At 38.0% G+C, this 20,056-nt stretch overlaps 1 protein-coding gene across 1 annotated transcript in view; it reads right to left on the reverse strand.

The window, feature by feature from the left end:
- The window catches only part of FREM2 (FRAS1 related extracellular matrix 2), a 160,022-nt gene that overhangs the window by 31,626 nt on the left and 108,340 nt on the right, over nucleotides 1-20,056 (reverse strand). Inside the window, exons 7-11 of the mRNA XM_059144036.1 lie at nucleotides 7,424-7,573; nucleotides 5,365-5,574; nucleotides 3,764-3,961; nucleotides 2,825-2,989; nucleotides 2,241-2,423 (exon numbers count right to left, since the gene is read on the reverse strand). Coding sequence (XP_059000019.1) covers nucleotides 2,241-2,423; nucleotides 2,825-2,989; nucleotides 3,764-3,961; nucleotides 5,365-5,574; nucleotides 7,424-7,573 — 906 coding nt within the window. The remainder of the gene's footprint in view (nucleotides 1-2,240; nucleotides 2,424-2,824; nucleotides 2,990-3,763; nucleotides 3,962-5,364; nucleotides 5,575-7,423; nucleotides 7,574-20,056) is intronic.

Raw genomic sequence — 20,056 nt, forward strand, 5'->3', positions numbered from 1 at the left:
GAGGATGAAAACATCTGTTCATTTCTGGCCCACTAATTTGTTTGGTTGGACTTGTGTGACATTTCATTAAAAATTTAGAAATTTCATTAGAAAATTAGAAAATTTCTAGGGGTGCCTGTGTGGCTCAGTCAGTTAAGCATTGACTCTTGATTTTGGCTCAGGTCATGATCTCAGGGTTCTGACACTGAGCCCCAGGTCAGACTCCAGGCTGGGTGTGAAGCTTGCTTATGAATCTCCCCATTTGCACACTTTCTCCTTCTTAAAAACATAAAAATAAAAATAAGAGAACATTCATTTCTAAAACCAAAAATATCTGAGGATTTCATAAGAAAATACTTAAAGTTATTTTTTGTATTTTCCTGCCTGGCCAATGTTGGCTGGCTAGGACAATATTAGGCTTTTCTCAGCAGGGAATGGATTTTCTGGTTCAATAATATTCCTATCTTGTCATTTCCCCTTCATATTTCCTTCATTCATTGCTTGTCTTACCCTGTAAGCATTCAAATTTTATAAGCCCCAGAATTATAGAAATCCAATTTCTTAGAGGTTAAAAGCTTAAGTATTTATTTTAAATATTTATTTATTTACTAAAAATTTAATTAATTTATTTATGTGAGAGAGGGAAGGAGAGCTAGAGCATGAGTGGGGGTGGGTGGTGTAGGGCGACAAGCAAACACCCCCTGAGCGAGGAGCCCAATGCAGGGCTTGATCCAGGATCCTGAGATCCTGACCTGAGCTGAAACTAAGAGTCAGACGCTTATGCTCAATGGACTGAGCCACCCAGGCATCCCTTAAATATTTAAATTGTTGTTTTCTTACAGTATGCAGATTAGATGATAAAATAGTTAAGTCTCCTCAATTACTTTAGTCTTTATCTGTCATTTTAGATATTTTTAACACAAAAATATTTCAAGTTTTCTTCTATCTTTATTATTTCTGTTTATTTTTAAGAGACTGACCTCAATTTTCACCATAAGGGAGAAATTAGAATATGGGTCAGAAGAGATTAAATTTTTATCATAAGCATTATAAATAGCATGTTTACATTTATGGGATAAAAGAGACATAAGCTGATTTCCTGCCATTTAACCTTTTTCTGACTTCATTGGTCAGTTTACCACAGAGGTATAATTTTTATTTATCCTTCAGCAAAAAGAATTATTTTGTTCCTAAGAAAAACATTTTCTGTTAAAGGTCATATTGCCCATCTTTAGAAGATGTTTCCTTCATGTAAAGCTTGCTCTTGCTCATTATAGAAAGACTGATTTTAGATTTTTCTAATTTAGTGGCTAATCAGTGTTTCTCCTCTTTTGGGTTGTATGTGATTTCTTTCAAATATATTATCTTTCTCTGCACAGAGAATATTCTGAGGATAACTTTGAAACTCTACAGTAGTCAAACTTTTTACCATAGACGCAAATAAAACAAGCTCCTTTGCAGAAGATGGTTTTTTCCCTCTTGTCTCATCAACTTTATTACGGACTTAGTAAAACCTTTCTAAATTTTTTTTTTCACAAGTTACAAGATCAAGATGAATGTCTGTAGCTTTACAATCAAGAACTAAAGATTGTTGGTAGTAAGAAGTACGAAACTAGAAACAAAGTGGATAAGTAGAACTCGACATAATTTATAAACTTAACTTAGTACATCAGTTTACATCTATTCTATCAGCAGATAATCTATATATATAGAGAGAGAAACTTTAAAAATAAATGGCGAAATAGTCGAAAAATTTGAAGAAGGAGGGGGATGGATGAAAAGCACCCATAATGAAATCCTAAGGCCCAGATAATCCATGGTCTTTTGGGGTAGCATTCCACCAGACTCTTACTGCTTTCCATTAACAGAAAATTTTCTGCCTTGAAGTTTTAAATCATTGATGTTCTATGAACTAAAAACTATCTCAGTTACCATGCATATTTTCAGTGTACTAGTATATTCTAGAATAGGTATAATTTAGTAGCGGCTTACCATAATGAAGGTAAAGCCTCTTAGTAAAAGTAGACTCAGAACAAAAGGTCATCTAGTCTACTGAAAATTTCTCTAAGTCCTCAAGCATAAACCCTGTAAGTCAAAAAGGAAAATTCTGGAACTAAATTCTACTGCCATTATTTTTCTGATGGAGATTAATGTAAAGGAATATGTCTATTTTTATTTCAGTTGGAGATTTCTCTTCTTCCTCTCAAGGGCACCAGAGCCAGTATAGAGTGTGGGCACCACCCACCTGAGAACCCCCATACCTTCTGACACAGGGTGATAATCTTCTCCAGAGGTAGCGGAGCCATCCTTGGTGTGGACTCTCACAATGGAAACCTTTGAAGTATCTCCTTGGCGAATCACTGGAATTTTTACAACCACCGACTGTCCCAGTTCTTTGGGTTCACTGACGCTAAATTTGGTTTCTCCAAATTTAATCACAGTCTCTAAAATTGTGGGAAACATGGACAAACTAAAATGTAAAGGAAATGCTTTACATAAAAATAAAAGACATGTACTCCAGGTGACCTCTGTGTGCCATCAGTCTTACAGGAGTGGGTCCTGGAGAGTGGGAGGGGAGGGAGAAACTGCTGGCCCAGGGCTACCACCACCGTACAGAGGGTATGAACATATGCAATTTAACATTAGGTGTAAGGCATATTTTCCAAATCAACTTCTAATTTTCATGGTCTATTTGGTTCCCCATTTGTCTTAGTCCTTTTTCCTATTTCTCAATTGCTTTAAAACCCTTGAAAGACTGAGGTTTATTTTCTGGGCCACCTAAAATATTAACATAGATGGGTTTCAATTCCCAATTTACAAGTGAGGATGAGAAATAACTTCTTACTATCGGCGTCATCTTGGATTCTTATCAAAGTTTCATTTTGTTCCCCAACTGCAGCCCCAAAGGGGGAGTTGCTTTGTGGAGTGCCAAGAACCAGGCGGAGCTCCTCGACCTCCTCATAGAGTTTGTCATCCATCAGTTCAAGGACACAAGGCTTTTCAGTCTCACCTGGACCAATGATAATGACAGCACGTCAGTTACATCGCTTCATGACATCCCAATTACATCGCAGGCCCCAAAGGATACGTGCGCTACTAGAACATAAGGACCAGACAGTGAGGATATTGTCTTTTCCCCTGCTGCACTAAAGGTACAAAGAATGTGTGTGTAATAAGCCCCCAATAAATACTTGCTGAATGAATGACTAAATGTTTGAACATATGCAGTGAAACCCCCTATCTGTATGGGAAATTTCTCCAGTGTCTGTTTTTAAGTTCTGTCAGCCATCTTAGAAAATAAGTGATAAAGAGCAAGTACCAATTTTATGTATGAATTTCTGGCATTATGATTAGGAAGCAAATTTACCCACCTTGCACAGGATGATCAGAGTTAACTTGATCACAGGACTAGTTTCTAGTACAATTACTGGATCACAGTGATCGAACAGTTTAAGGCTCTGAATTCATATTAAAAGTGTGATCTCTATTTCCTTTCATTTCTCTCACTTGAACACAGTATCCCAGTATTGCGAAATCTACACATTCGCTATACCACCACATACGCTCTGAATAAACAATACTGCACATCCCTGGAAATCAATTCATAAATTACGGACACCAAAAAGATGTTGATTCGATCTATTCCATCTCACTATCACACAGTGCACACAAAACCACATCATAAGCTTGTTGAGGTCAAGAAGGTATATTTTCCCGATATGTATTTCTCATCAGCAATTTGGCTTTCTCAAATTCCAAATAAAAATGTCAAGCTCCACCTTACCAGGGAGAAACGTGATGATGGAGCTATCTGTGTTTGGACGTTCCTCAAAGTCTGTCATCACCTGCGCAGAGCCCTGCCGTGTGTAGCATCTCACGGAAGACTCGTAGTGAAGGTCTCCACTCCTGTGGATCACTGCAACAATCTGTCCGTCATTTTCGTTGCCAGTATATACTCGTTCTTTGAACTGCATCTTAGGCACTGCAAAGCAAACAAACATATGGATCAAGGTGACCGGAAATTTCCTTAAGGAAAATAGTATTTCAGAAAGCAAGATTTAGTGGAAAGAGTAATGAAACAGAAGTGAGAATTGGGATTCCAATTTCTACCTAGTCACTTAACAATGTGTTGGCCTTAGGCAAATCACTTAAATAAATGGTTTTGATTTCCTTATCTTTGAAATTTGGCTCTATTTTATGGCTCTATTTCCCAGGCAGATGCAGGGAAATGCTAAACAGTAGAAAAAAAACCAGAAACTTTGAGATATCTGTATCTATATGCAGATACATTGCTGATCTGATTGCTTAATCATGAGCCTTTCAGAATTTTTGAAATTTCTGAATAATTTCTGAATAATTTTCAAATAACACTCAAAATTGTGACACAATTAGAAGCATAGTTTACACAGACCATGTTAGAAATGTTGATAATGAATATAGTATTTTATATCTATAATGTAAATATATATATAAAACATTTTTGAAAATGAATATTATATATATATTTAAGTGATACTGATGAGGGGTGAATTAAATATAGGTCTCATTAACAACAGGTTACACTCTCCTAAGCAATGTCAAGATCATCATGGTTGAAAATTATTCAGAATCCTTTCTGAGGATGTGTCAGAGAGCCCTACCATTTGTCCAGCAGCTGCTTGTCTTAGAGCTATGTTTTTGGCACCTTATTAGGGAAATTTCAGGAGCGTCTGGGTGTAGGTGATGATAGAAAGTCTTGCATTGAGAAGTGGAAAAAGACCATTACGGATGGTTCCACCTATGTATGGTGAGGAAACGCTTGAGACTTAATCAGGATATTGCTGGCAATCTCACTTTTTTAATTTGAAAGGACTCCCTAATTTTATCAAAATGGTCAGAATGAAGACATGGTCAGACAGGGTATCATTATGGGTTGAATTGCTTCCCCTCCAAGTTCATTGGTTAAAGTCCTAACCCCCACAACCTGAAAATGTGACCTTACTTGAGGTCTTTACTGAGGTAATCAAGTAAAAATGAGGTCATTAGACTGAGCCCTAACTTAATAGAACTGCTGTCTTTATACACAGGGGAAATTCAGACACCATGACACACAGAGAAGATATAATGACACAAAGGGCCAAGATGGGTATCTACAAGCCAAAGACAGGCATGGAACATCTCCTTCCCACACAGCCCTCAGAGGAAACCAACCCTGCCAACACCTTGATTTTGGACTTCTAGCCTCTGGCACTGTGAGATGAGAAATTTCTGAGTCTGTAGCACTTTGTTATGGCAGCCCTAGCAAACTTATACATGTATATAAACCCCAGTTCATCATTTCATTCCATCTGTATATAAACTCTAGCCTATAAATTTACTCATCATTATAAATTAATAAACACTCACAATCTGAGACAGAATCATTTATGGACACTGTGGCTTTGCTGGGCTCGCCGAGGGCAGCATTCATAGGCATACGAAGCACCAGTTCAAATTTCTCAATTCCCTCCAGCACCGGCTGCCCAATGTCATCCAGGATGATAACACGAACAGTCTGCATGTTGACTCCAGGTGTGAAATCTAAATTCCGACTGATTCCCACGTAGTCCGTTCCAGCTATATGGGTAACAAAAGAATTATTCAGTGGGGGACTGACTAAACTAAACCAAATTATGAGAAGCAAATTATGTAGATTGAGTATTCTTTTTAAAAAAAATAGAGAGACCAGTATAACATTACAGTAAATACATTTAATGAAATGCAAAGGATTAGTATCATATTGGTTTTCGAGATGGTAGAACAAAGATGAGGTTCTGAAATTTATTTTATATATGTCTAATGAGTTATTTTAGCTTTAGTTATATAATCTCTCTATCTTTATTTTGGAATTCTTGAATGGAGTTAATAAAAATCAGGTCTGACGAGCCATGAGAGACTGTGGACTCTCAGAAACAAACTGAAGGTTCTGGAGGGGAGACGGGAAGGGGGATGAGTGAGCCTGGTGGTGGGTATTAAGGAGGGCACGTATTGCATGGAGCACTGGGTGTGGTGCACAACGAATCTTGGAACATTGAAAAAATAAAATAAAATTAGAATGTTTAAAAAATCAAGTTTATCATAAATGACCTATGAAATATATACATTTAAATATTGTTAACATCAGTTAAATATCTGTATTTACTTTCCAAAGCTACAAGAGAATATACTACTTAGGTGTGGTTTTTTTTGCCTGTTGGCTAAAGAAACACATTTCAGGTAAAAACTTTTGTCCCGCATGATCCGCCCACATTCACCCCAGGCAAGGAGAACAATCCTTTATTCTCAAAGACAATATGATTTTTGGCTTATTATTTTAGACCATGATGTGCAAACCTAATGTTGACACCTCTATTTATGTCTAAAGTAGTTACAAAAAAAACTGTCAGTCAATCTTTAGGCACCACATTCATAAAGACTGGGAGTGGGTGACAAGGGTTTAATATTATTGCTTCTTTGTTTTTGTAACTTCTGTTCTTCTAACTCTTATTTTAAATATATTCTCTTTACTTCTGAATACACATCTATGAGTGTATCTGCCCTTAATTCATTGTTTTAAATCTCTGAATCTCTTTGTGGTTCTTCTTGTATTTCTCTTTTCTGCTGCTTCTTCATCTTTATTCTCACCTCTCTCTTTGAATTTTTTCTTAAAAATAACTAATTTGGTGAATCAAATGCTTATTGGACATTAACTACATGCAAAGCATCATGCTGGTTCCACTACATGGTATGGCCCCTGCTTGCTTCGTGTGATAAGTATGTGCCATGCGTGTCATGTACGTATGTGTGCACGTGTGTGCACATAAGAAAGTGTACTCTGTTGGCAATTTAAAAGGGATAAAAAAAGGAAATTTCTAATCCCATGCTTATCCTAAACTTTATGATCAACTCTTTGGAGATGTAAATTCCAGAACAAAAGACAAGCGTATCCCGGCTAGCATAGCTTATATAATGAAGTGTGTGGAAAAGCCTTCGGATCTGAACTATTTTGGGGGGCATCTGGTTAAAATGAGGAGGGAAGGGAACCAAGTTGGAGATGCACATCTGCACGACACTTACACATCATTAGATTTCTGTGAGGGTGGCCAGCATGACCAATCTTGTGCATACCGATGCCACAATATTCAATGATGTTAGGTTTGCCAAATGGAGAGAACCAAATTCATGTAAATACAGGCATTAGGATTTAGGGTCATTGACTTACATGTTTGCAACATAGCCTCTGATTTGTGGCTTTTCACAGTAGTGAGAAAATACTGTAATACACAGAACCTAGACTTACCTATGATATAATAATAATTTCAGAAAAAGCTCCATTCATCCAGACTGCTTTCAGAGGTGTGAAGTAGTTTAGCATTCAAGTATTTTGTGTCAAGTTGAGTTGAACCCAGGGGAACAATCAAAAGATCTGCTGTAGGAAACCGCTCACCGTCAGCAGAGGGAGGATCCGTTTTCCGGGATCTCACGGTGACACTGGAAGACCTGGATAGGTCCGTGCCTGTTCTCCACACTCGCACCTCCACGTAGCCAGCGCTCTCATCCACAGGGTACTCGATGTCGCCGAAGTAGAAGACAGGTTCTGAGAAGAAGAAACGGTACCCTGGTGGGTGATTTTTTTCCCCACCTCAAGCCTAACTGGTGGAATTTCAGAGAAGAGTTAGCTTCATTTTACTGACTCTTTTCTATCATATTTTCTCCTTTCAATAAGGTAACATCCCTTTAATCTGTAGATTTATATAGTTTTCAGGTCAAAAGATCTCTGCTGAAAAACAAAAAGTGCCTCGTGGAACATTCTCATCTTGAGGCTTGAGTTTACTTTGTCCCCCATCTGTGGGATTATAAGTGGCTCTAAATGTACTTCCTGTTCAGTTTAGCAAGTAAAATAACACCCCAAAGGAAACAAAACATGCAGGCTGAAATGTGGTAATTTTGGTCTGACTGCTCATTGTATCGTCACCTGGAGACTTTGCAAGACAACATCTTCTGGTCCATTACATTTGGCCTTAATCCAGCATATTTGAGTCTATAATAACTACTGCAGAGTTACTACCTATTGGCACAACTAAACTAAATATATATAATTACCAGACCAGAAGGCTTTAGGGAGACCAGGACACGATTGTAGGTTACCTACAGAGATTTGGGGGTGCCTTATACCACCTGAGGATCCACTAGAGAAATAAGCTCCTACCAAGGGATTTGTCTTAAACATATATGAAAACAATGTGATTTTGGTCATGAAGGTAGGACACATGCTTTGGAGACTCTGTGTTTTTCTCTGGTATTGGTGATGAATTGATCCAATCATCATCACTCTGTCTGATTCCTCCTGTGACCGACAGTTTGACAGCTTACTGTGTAAGACAGCTGCCAAAAGTCACAGTGGTAGCAATTAGCTGAGTAACAATGGACATTGAGAGATAATTCATGAGCTGACTTATAAAATAACTTTCTTTGAAATATTCATAGCCCATAAGAAAGTGTAGAAATAATAGAGGGTATATTTTCACCCACTGAGAGTTTATTTTATAACCAAACCTTGACAAAGATAAATTAATTTCAGTGTAGACACAGAATAAGAGCCCTTTGACTTGAGAAATTTTAGTTATCTCTGTCTGGTTTCACAAAACTCAAAAGGACGGAGTCTCAAAGAATCATATAGTTTGTCAATGTTCATAAAACACAAGACCCTTAAAGAGATGACCATTATGTTTCAGAGGATTTAACTGAATTACTAAACACAAAAAAATCAAGCAAAACCCTACAGTCACAGCTTACAATCAAAGGCAATCCATTTGATGCACTGTTTAAAAGGAGCATAAATTCTTTATTTTTCTGACCCAAATAAATTACCTCTATTAAAACTAGAAAATTAGGTTTTCTTTGTTCTTCCATATAGGGGGGGGGCATAATAAAAAGCATGCAATTTCCCTGAACTCTTGAACAATATAAAACCAACCCTAGACATTTTGTTTGCATATTTCGGTTCACGGGGTGATAAATCTGCCCAGGGCATACTTCACCTCCTTCTCATCTTTTCAACTTGGACAGTGTAAGGGCAAGTGAGTGTGTGGGTGTACAGATAAAGGTGTTAGTTTATTAACCTTAGTCAAGGCAGACCTCAAATACAAGCCGATAAATTCCTTACATTTCTCACACCTAAGCAGGGGGCAAAGGTGAAGACAGAGCTCTGAAAATGCTTATTTTGACCAGATGGCCAAACCAGGCACATCCGTGTTTTTTCAAAGGCTTTTAACATTATTATGGAAGCTTGATCATCGGTATCCAACATGATCTCTGTCTCTTCACATTGCTGACAAACCATATCATCATACAAGTTAGGTTTCTGAGTCATGGGAGAGAGCCGTGAAGGGTGGTGAGCGGGGGACCTACACAACAGCGCCTCCTTTCTTCCGATTTCCCTCCTCTTCAGATATATTGAAGTGGGACAAATTAAATCATGTAAAGGACTAAGGCTGTTAAACACTGAATGAGCTACATATCAGAGACAAACTGAAGCAAAACATATGTGTGTTTAGACTCATTCTGTCAACAATGTGTCAAGTAAGGGCACCTGGGTGGCTCAGTGGGTTAAGCCTCTGCTTTTGGCTCAGGTCATGATCTCAGGATCCTGGGATCGAGCCCCACACCAGGCTCTCTGCTTAGCATGGAGCCTGTTTCCCCCTCTCCCTCTGCCTGCCTCTCTGCCTACTTGTGATCTCTCTGTCAAATAAATACATAAAAATCTTCAAAAAACAACAACAACAATGTGTCAAGTATTTTTATGTTATAGTTTAATGGGTAGTTCATATAAGGAAAAATTTTTAGTAAGTCCTATGTAGTACTCTGAAAATTATGTCAATCAGCATAAAGAGTAATGATAATAATTACCATCTTAGAACATGAACTATGTGTCTGACATAAATGCTTTATAGGTGTGTGTGGTTGTGTGTGTGTGTGTGTGTGTGTGGTGGTGGTGTATGCGGCAGAGAGGGGGAGAGAGAAGACGACAGAGAGGTGAGAGGATCTGGCATATGCAACAAAGTAATAAAAATATGATTTATGTGAATTGATACAAATAGTATTATCATAATTGTTTATTGTTTAGTATGTTGCTACTTCCAGCAGAAAGAAAAGATGGGAACTAGAAAAAGGTTTTAATTCTAAAACTCTCAATTTTACTACAGCAACCAATAGAAGGCATTAGAAAAGATACTTATTTCCTTAAAATTAATTTGTTGAAAATTGGTAGATTTATGTGATTCCTCCTATGCTTCACTGATGACAACTAGAAAATCGATCTATTAATCAATTGTAATCATTGCAGTGAATGTACAGAGTGATTAATATGATAAGCTTAAAACACACTTCAATAGCTTTTATAGGAAACAATTCTTGTTAACAGCCTAGTTCCTTAGGATCTGAATAAAAATAAGTGGCTAGACATTAGTACCTCTATCTTTTCAGTGTAGTTGAAAGAGAACTGAAAAGAGTAATCATTATTATTATTTCAGTTTTTCAATACCTTGTCAAAAATCTCTACAACTTAAATATTGTTTATGATTGTTACCATTTGGACAGAATCTCATGTAGTATAAATGAGTTAAAAAATCCTTCAAGCAGTGAATTGAGTCATAATCACTTAAGATAAATGGCAAGATGTTCCTGGAACTTTTTAATGGGTAGCTAATAAGCATGTAAAAGGAAGCGAAGGATAAATAAACCAAGACTGCCAATAGCTGAAGAATACCTACGCAGAATCCAGAAGAATTGTTTGTTCTGGGAAATTACTATAATTCTGAGCAAGATTTTAACTCCCCTTTCTTTGGCAACATGTTTTTGTCTAGGAGCTTGGTTTCTCTTAACAGTTCACTACAGACCTTTGCCTTAGTTTTGTAGAGACCTACATTACAACTTCAAGTACTTTAGGAAAAGCCTATTTCTTCTGTAATCAGATCTCAAATAGGCACTGTTCTGTACAAGTTCGTAGTCTTAATGGAGAACACAGTCGGTGGCTGGTATTGTGACCTGTAATGAGAGAAGATTCTAGCAAAGTCATGTATTCTGCAGCCTGCACATTATTCCTCACAACTCCAGGATGTGTTAATGACACTCCAGAATGCATGCTTATTCCCTCTGCAGAGGTGAGATAAGTTATGCCCAAATAGTGTGTGTGTGTGAGCAGTTCAAGGGAGGTTTTAATTTAGCCTAGTGAAATTTATAAGGGAAGCCAAACTATTCTGTGTATGCTTTGTGGTGTTACTCTTGTAAAGGGCACAGATGAAGATACTGACTACAGAAGAGTCTGTGCTAGCTCATTAAACAATAACACGCTTATAAAGAATTTACACACTTAAAAAATTAACATGTTTTTCCAGGTGTGGGATACTTTCACCACAAAGAGCAGGGATAGGATCCTGTCTGTTTCCTACAAATATGGTTGATGAGAGGCTTGGCAAGCCATATAAGACACATTTACACACCCACAACAAAGACAAAGGGAAAATAACTTAAGTTTTTCCCCACAGGGAAAAAGTAAACTTTTTTTTTTTTTTTCCGCTAAGTCTATGGTGTCTAGATTGATGTTTACAATTACACTGTGTCTCATGAGATGAAAGAAATAGGTGCCAGTAGTAATTGCTATCTGGAGCCAAATCTTATTTACTCACGTGTACACGGACCATCAGTCAAGGAAGCTTTGTAGTTCTAATGAACATGTTTGCTTAGAATGGAACAAAATGCAAGCTTTCCTGCTGTCTTTTGGTTTAGTGCTGAAAATAATACAGAGAAACTTCCCTAATTATTTAGAATTCAGGTCTCTGTTCTGAGCTCTGGACCTTAATAGGTAGCTGCCCCCTCGGTCCTGGGCATCTCACAGCAAACTTCTTCCAAAGAGTCAGGAGAGTCACCTCCGCTGCTCGCTCCTGGTTTCTCTTGGGCTCAAGGGCCACCTTCCTAGATCTGGCCAGCACACTTGCCATTTTAATCTCCCCCACACCCACTTAACCAGGCTCTTACCCAAAAAGGTCATCCCTCAAAACAAATTTCATCATAGTAACCCAGCTACAGAAAACCTGTCAATGTTCCTCACTGCTCTTAGATTGTTCATAAAGTCCTTAACATGGTTGACAAGACACTGGAGCCTCTGGTCTCAGTTTACCATTAGATCTCATTTTAGTCCCCCTTCTGCTCAATAGTCTAGTGTCTTGAATGTCTTAGAAGGGTTGTTTCCAGACTTTTTGCACATTCCTTTCCGCCTCCTGATGTGGGTAACCCCTGCTCCTTCCAGGCTTTTGCTTAGAAGTTTCTTGTGCTGGGAAGCACCCTGTCTTCCCCATCACAGCCCCCATTCTCTCCACAGGTGGAGTCTCAGAGTTTTCTGAGGGGAGGAATGAAGCCTCCTTCATTCACTGGTGTTTCTCCAACACTTAATGTAATGGATGCTTAGCAGTAGGTGCCCAATCAACATTTGCAGAGTGAAGGAATATCAATAAAATAGAATTTTTTTTTTTTCAGAACAAATGAAAAAATACATCTTTGTGGTGGGTGAGTTAGAAGACTACACCCTTGGGGCACCTACGTGGCTCAGTCAGTTAAGTGTCTCACTTTTGATTTCAGCTCAGGTCATGATCTCAGGGTCCTGGGATCGAGCCCCATGTTGGGCTCCCTGCTCAGCGGAAAGGATGCTTTTCCCTCCCCCCCTCTGCCACTCTCACTGCTTGTGCTCGCTCTCTCTCAAATAAATAAATGAAATCTTAAAAAGAAAAAAAAAAAAAGAATTACCCAAGGTTTAAAAACTGAATTGATACTAGGCCTCACCTCCAGTTTATGGAATTAAAATTTCCAGTGGGCGCCCCAGGCAGCAATGTTTTTCTTTTTTCTTTTTTCTTTTTTTAAATGAAAAACAATTTTTTAATAGTAGTTTTCAGTTCACAGCAAAATTGAGCAGAAGGAAAAGAAATTTCCCATATACCCTTGACCCCTTCTCACACTGCACCGGTATTTTTTTTTTTTAAAGATTTTTTTTTTTTATTTATCTGACAGAGATCACAAGTAGGCAGAGAGGCAGGCAGAGAGAGAGGAGGAAGCAGGCTCCCCGCAGAGCAGAGAGCCCAATGCGGGGCTCGATCCCAGGACCCTGGGATCATGACCTGAGCCGAAGGCAGAGGCTTAACCCACTGAGCCACCCAGGTGCCCCTGCACCGATATTTTTAAAAACCTTTACATGTTTCAGCAATCTGTATGTTGTTTTAGTTCATTTCCATGTCTTTAGCAAATAATGACTACTTGTTGGATATCACACTAATTGTTCTGATTTAATATCTTCATTCTCATGATTACCTTATGAGGTATGTACTATATTAATCTTGTTTTCACAGAGAAGGAAACTAAGGATGAAGGAGGTTAAGAGATTTGTCCAAAGTCACACATGAGGGAAAAATGGTGGACACCCATTTTGGTGGACAAAGTCCGAGCCCTTAACTGCACTAATTAACATTAACTAAGGCAAGAGAGGAGTCATAATACAAAAGGTTTTCAAGCACTGGGTGATGTATGGAAGTGTTGAATCACTATACTATACACCTGAAACTCATGTAACATTGGCATCTGCTTAAAGGCAGCTTTGTAATTTTATATCTTACATTCTCTAACCTAGCAGCAATGATAGATTAAAAAAAAGGTTTTTTGTCTGTACTGTTATTTGCAAATATCTTCTCCCATTCCATGGGTTGCCTCTTTGTTTTGTCGACTGTTTCCTTTGCTGTGAAGAAGGTTTTAATCTTGATGAAGTCCCAGAAGTTCATCTTTGCTTTTGTTTCCTTTGCCGTTGGAGACATATCTTGAAAGAAGTTGATGTGGCTGATATCAAAGAGGTTACTGCCTATGTTCTCCTCTAGGATTCTGATGGATGCCTGTCTCACGTTGAGGTCTTTTATCCATTTCAAGTTTATCTTTGTGTATGGTGTAAGAGAATGGTTGAGTTTCATTCTTCTACATATAGCTGTCCAATTATCCCAGCACCATTTATTGAAGAGACTGTCTTTTTTCCGCTGTATATTTATTCCTACTTTGTCGAAGATTATTTGACCATAGAGTTGAGGGTCCATATCTGGGCTCTCTACTCTGTTCCACTGGTCTATGTGTCTGTTTTTATGCCAGTACCATGCTGTCTTGGTGATCACAGCTTTGTAGTAAAGCTTGAAATCAGGTAACGTAATGCCGCCAGTTTTATTTTTGTTTTTCAACATTTCCTTAGCAATTCGGGTTTCTTCTGATTCCATACAAATTTTAGGATTATTTGCTACTGCTTTTTGAAGAATACCGGTGGAAGAACTTCTCAAACTCAACACACACAAAACAGATAATCATATCAAAAAGTGGGAAGAAGATATGAACAGACACTTCTCCAATGAAGACATACAAATGTCTATCAGACACATGAAAAAATGTTCATCATCACTAGCCATTAGGGAGAATCAAATTAAAACCACATTGAGATACCACCTTCCACCAGTTAGAATGGCCAAAATTAGCAAGACAGGAAACAACATGTGTTGGAGAGGATGTGGAGAAAGGGGAACCCTCTTGCACTACTGGTGGGAATGCAAGTTGGTGCAGCCATTTTGGAGAACAGTGTGGAGATTCCTTAAGAAATTAAAAAAACAGCTTCCCTATGACCCTGCAATTGCACTACTGGGTATTTACCCCAAAGATATAGATGTAGTAAAAAGAAGGGCCCTCTGTACCCCAGTGTTTATAGCAGCAATAGGCATGGTTGCCAAACTGTGGAAAGAACCAAGATGCCCTTCAACAGACGAATGGATAAGGAAGGTGTGGTCCATATACACTATGGAGTATTATGCCTCCACCAGAAAGGATGAATACCCAACTTTTGTAGCAACATGGACGGGACTGGAAGAGATTATGCTGAGTGAAATAAGTCAAGCAGAGAGAGTCAATTATCATATGGTTTCACTTATTTGTAGAGCATAACAAATAACATGAAGGACATGGGGAGATGGAGAGGAGAAGGGAGTTGAGGTTAATTGGAAGGGGAGGTGAACCATGAGAGACTCTGGACTCTGAAAAACAACCTGAGGGTTTTGAAGGGGTCGGGGATGGGGGGGTGGGAGGTTCGGGAGCCAGGTGGTGGGTATTAAGGAGGGCATGTATTGCAAGGAGCACTCGGTGTGGTACAAAAAGAATGAATACTGTTACGCTGAAAAGAAATAAAAAAAAAAAAAAAAAAGGTTTTCACAAGGTTTATTATGTAGAAATACCAACATAAGTGTCCAGAGATAGATATGCATGTATGTTTATTACATTTCATTTTTATCAGGGCACAACTGGAAACAATCTTCAAATCTATCAGAAGCAGACTGATTAAATAAATTACAGTTCATTCATAACGTGTGCTTAAAGGTGATTGTGATTTTATATTTTATACTCTCTAATCCAGCAGCAGTGACAGATTAAAAATTAAAGGTAATATGCCATTTCTTTTTGGTACCTTTGGTAATTTCCCCCTTTATTGTTAATCTACTTGGTAAGGAAAGGAAAAGCTATGCTTAAAACAAGACAAACACCTCGGTGAACTAAAAAGGTACGAGCATCACAGTGGTGAGTGGAGCAAAAGCGAACAGTTGTGTTCATCTCTGAAGTCTGAAGATAGGCTGTAACTCAACATTTAAGTTGAGTTAAGAAACCAAATGAAAACATAATTCAAAAGTGAGGGTAAAATATAGGTATTTCCAGGCAACAAAGATGAACGGTTTTTACTTATCTTCAGATGCACACTGAGAAACTGCTAAAAGCACAGAAAAAATAAATAAATTCAAAGGGAAGAGCTGTACATATAAGAACCAATAAAATATGCTTATAAATCCAACTAACAATTAACTATAGGTGTAAATAATTATCATAGTTGATATTTTTCAGTGGCGTTATTGACTAAAGTCCAAATACGATTTAAAGCAAAATCATTAATAAAGAGGAACTCTATATATAAACAGACAGTTCACCAAACTTATATCATAACCCTGAATTTGTACTGAAATATTAAAGCAAAATTGATGAGATTACAGGAATATACTGATTAATCTACAATTATAGTAGGCTTTTTAATTGAAAAACCCTCAAAAAACAACGGATGAGTGAGAACAATTTGTAGAAATACAAAAAAAAATTGCAACATAATCTTTGCCTAATCTATGTATGAATCTGTGCTCCCCCAAACAGAAGATTAGTATTGAAAATAAACTAAAACTCCCCTGAATCTATTTAAAAAGTCTTTCTTTCTTTCTTTCTGTTTTTTGTTTTGTTTTGTTTTGTTTTGGAGCAAGAGAGAGAGTACATGCAAGTGAGGAGGGGCAGCGGGAGAGGGAAAGAGAGAATCTTAAGCAGGCTCCATGCCCTGCACGAAGCTGACATGGGCTTGATCTCATGACCTGAATTGAAATGAAGAGTTGGACAGTTAACTGACTGAGCCAACCAGACACCCCTACAGCAAAAATTCTCACAGCAAATGGAAATACTAGAGTTATATAAATACCCGTCTCAGAAGAGGAAACTTCCATTGTTATGTAACCTTAAAATGAGACATTATTTAAAACTCATAAGATTGGCAAAAACTAAATAGTTCAACAGGATGAGAAAACAGACATTATCAGATGCTGCTGGTGGGAGGGCAAAGAGATCAACCAGCATGACCCATCAATCCTACCTTTTGGTAAATATCCTACAGAGGTTCTGCACATGTCTACTTAGAAACATTTACAGGTATGTTTAATGCAGCATTATCTATACTTACAAAAGAAGGGGGAAACCCAAATGTTCACGAGTAAGGGAATGGATAATAAAAACTCATTTAAATGTAATGACTAAGTTGTACACCTGAAAGTAACGTAATATTGTGTGTCAACCATACTAAAACAAAACGAAACTAAAAGCAAAAAGCCACACTCATCTAAATGCGTCAAAATAACAGATCTTGAAAACGCCGTGCTAATTAAAAAAAAAAAAAAAAAAAGCAAGTCGCAGTAGACACATAAACAATTCAGAATCATTACTATCTGGGGGTCTGGGGGACTCTGGTAGTTGACTGATACCAGACAGGACTTCCATTTACATGAAAACTGTTTAATTCCTTTGAAAGATCTGAAGCAACTATGAAAAATAGTACCATTCATTTTAGATGAAGTGCATGTTATCCTGTGTTATTTTTTTCATTTCTGTAATAAAAAATTTTTACATGATAGTTATAGAATGGTATGCATAAGATAATTCATTATATTAAAATATGTGTGTGTATGTATATTTTAAGATTTTATTTATTTACTTGGAGAGTGAGAGAGAGAACACAAGCAGGGGGAGGGACAGGGAGAGGGAGAAAGCAGACTCCCCACGGAGCTGGGAGCCCAATGTAGGACTCCATCTCAGGATGCTGGGATCAACACATGAGTTGAAGACAGACACTTAACCAACTAAACCATCCAGGTACCTTATATTGTTAATGCATAGAAAAATAGGTTAGAATATATGTCAAGCTGCTAACCAGTTATTTCCTAGGAATGGGATTATGAGGATATTTGACCTCCTTTGCTATACATTTCTTACAGACATTAATTACATACAGACATCTAACTTTTTTTTTCAAGTAGCACGTATTATTCTGTAAATAAGAAAAATAAGGGGGAAAAGTGATGAACTTCCTCCTATAAGTAACATCTTCAAAAATTAGTTTTAAATAATTTTGACTGGGCCTTTCCCTACTTTTCTTTCAAGAAATAGTTTAAGGGGCGCCTGGGTGGCTCAGTGGGTTAAGCCGCTGCCTTCGGCTCAGGTCATGATCTCAGGGTCCTGGGATCGAGTCCCACATCGGGCTCTCTGCTCAGCAAGGAGCCTGCTTCCCTCTCTCTCTCTCTCTCTGTGCCAGCCTCTCTACCTACCTGTGATCTCTCTCTGACAAATAAATAAATAAAATCTTTAAAAAAAAAAAAAAAAAAAAAAAAGAAATAGTTTAAAATATGTAAGCATACATTCTTAAGAATGGCTTCATAGCTAGGCTTTAAAAAGCACTTTCAAGATTCTTGTTGAAAAATAAAGTTCAAATGTGTATTTAAGGGGAAAGTTTAGGAGTATGTATCAGTTTAAAGGCATGTTTTGACATTTCTTTTTCTTGCCAACTATAATTTTCTCAGAGAGAATAAAGAAAAGTCAGTACATGTCTAGAATGTTGATAATTTAAGGACTGAATCTTCCCAAGGTTTCAGCTGAGAATACATGGCAAGCCTTTCTCCAAAAGGATAATGTTGTCAGAGGTTTTATTGTCAACCCAGTTTCACTCCAAAGCTCTGATTTTGTCTTTTCCAAGGTCTATACAAATTTAAGAGTCTCATGCCCTACCGACTGAGCTAGCCAGGCAACTTCTATTTAAGATTAAAATAAAGTTTAAATGTTATGGTCATCGGAAATTTCCACCATCTGGTAGCATTTGAAAGTCTTTCTGAATGTTCTTTATTCAACAAATATTGCTGAGCATCCTGCCTTCTAGGAGGGTGTTTGGGGGTTTTTTGGGTAAATTTTTTGTTTGTTTGTATCCTAAATGGTATATCTCATAAACAGAAGGGGAAGGAAAAACTGGTCATGACCCACCAATTGATTTCTCAACCCAATGGTATGTAATTTACAATTTCCTAAACGTCACTCTTTACTTATGGCAAGGTTTCCCAAAGGTGGTCACAAATCTGTATTGCAAGTCCCCGAGGGGTTTTTAAAATGTAAATTCCTGGGGTCTCACCTCAAATCAACCAAATCAAAATCTCCAAAAACTTAAACTGTCTCAGGTGAACAGCCTGCACGCTGGGGTCTGAGAATCACGGTCAGGAGGGGGTGGAGGCGTGAGGGTGCAGGGACCGCACCAGGTGACGGGTGCTATGGGGCAGAGGTTCCCCGTGGGTTGTAGTGTGCTGGAGGCAGCAGGACTGCATCCCAGACAAGAAAAATGCTTTGTATTCAGTCTGAGCAGGCTTTGACAGCAGTGAAAAAAGGAAGGACGTCTCAGAAGGATTCGGAGCAGCCAAGTCCTGAGCATGCGTGGTGGGTTAAAAAGAAGTGTGGCTCAAGGATATGGAGTTCCGGAGGGCCCGACGATGGGGGCCGAGGTTAAGGTCACAGCCAGTGGTGGCTGTGTGCGTTCATGCATCGATGCCAGGAACTACGGACAGTGGGCAGTCACTGACCATTTTTAAGTGGAAGTGACACAATCAGGACTTGATTTACAAAAAGGGAGTGGGGGTGATTGACGCAGGGTGAGACTAGAAGCTGGAGAAGGGTTGGGGAACTACAGTGGAGGGAAGAGTTAGTGAGGTTGTAAGATAGGGCCTGAAGGTGGGAAAATTGAGAATTCAGCTTTAAGACGAGTTTCAAAAATAGTGTGGCAGTGCTTTGTGATCAATTATATATGGTGGGTAATATGAAGTGGATGAGTAGGGGATATCCAGTGTGGCCAACGGGGCAGTTTTTTAAAAGTATCTTTTATTTTGTAAATTTTTATTAACATATAATGTGTTGTTAATGGGGCATCTTTTTAATTGTGAAGGCAGTTTTTTAAAAGTATCTTTTACTTTGTAAATTTTTATTAACATATAATGTGTTGTTAATGGGGCATCTTTTTAATTGTGAAGGGGCATCTTTTTAATCGGCTCTGTCCCATAACCATTCTCTCTACTTTCATTTGCTATCTTTCTCGAAACTCCTGGATGATGTATATCTTCAAAAACCATATTCAAGCATGCTGCATTCATGGCTGTGGATCCTTCCTTTAGGGCAGATGAAGATTACCAGTGATTTGTGGTTAAGAAGTCGGATGAGCTTCTTCACAGAGATAATACATTTAATTACACCTGAAGTGACAAGTGCTTGACTTGTCATGGGCTCTTGATAAACATTAATCATTATTTTCACTCTATTCATTATATTTTACAGATACTTTCTACTCATACATATATTGTTACATCTAATGATAAATACTAGGCAACTAAATGATATGTAGTGTGAGAAA

Source organism: Mustela lutreola, chromosome 13, assembly GCF_030435805.1.
Source record: "Mustela lutreola isolate mMusLut2 chromosome 13, mMusLut2.pri, whole genome shotgun sequence".
NCBI lineage: Eukaryota > Metazoa > Chordata > Mammalia > Carnivora > Mustelidae > Mustela > Mustela lutreola.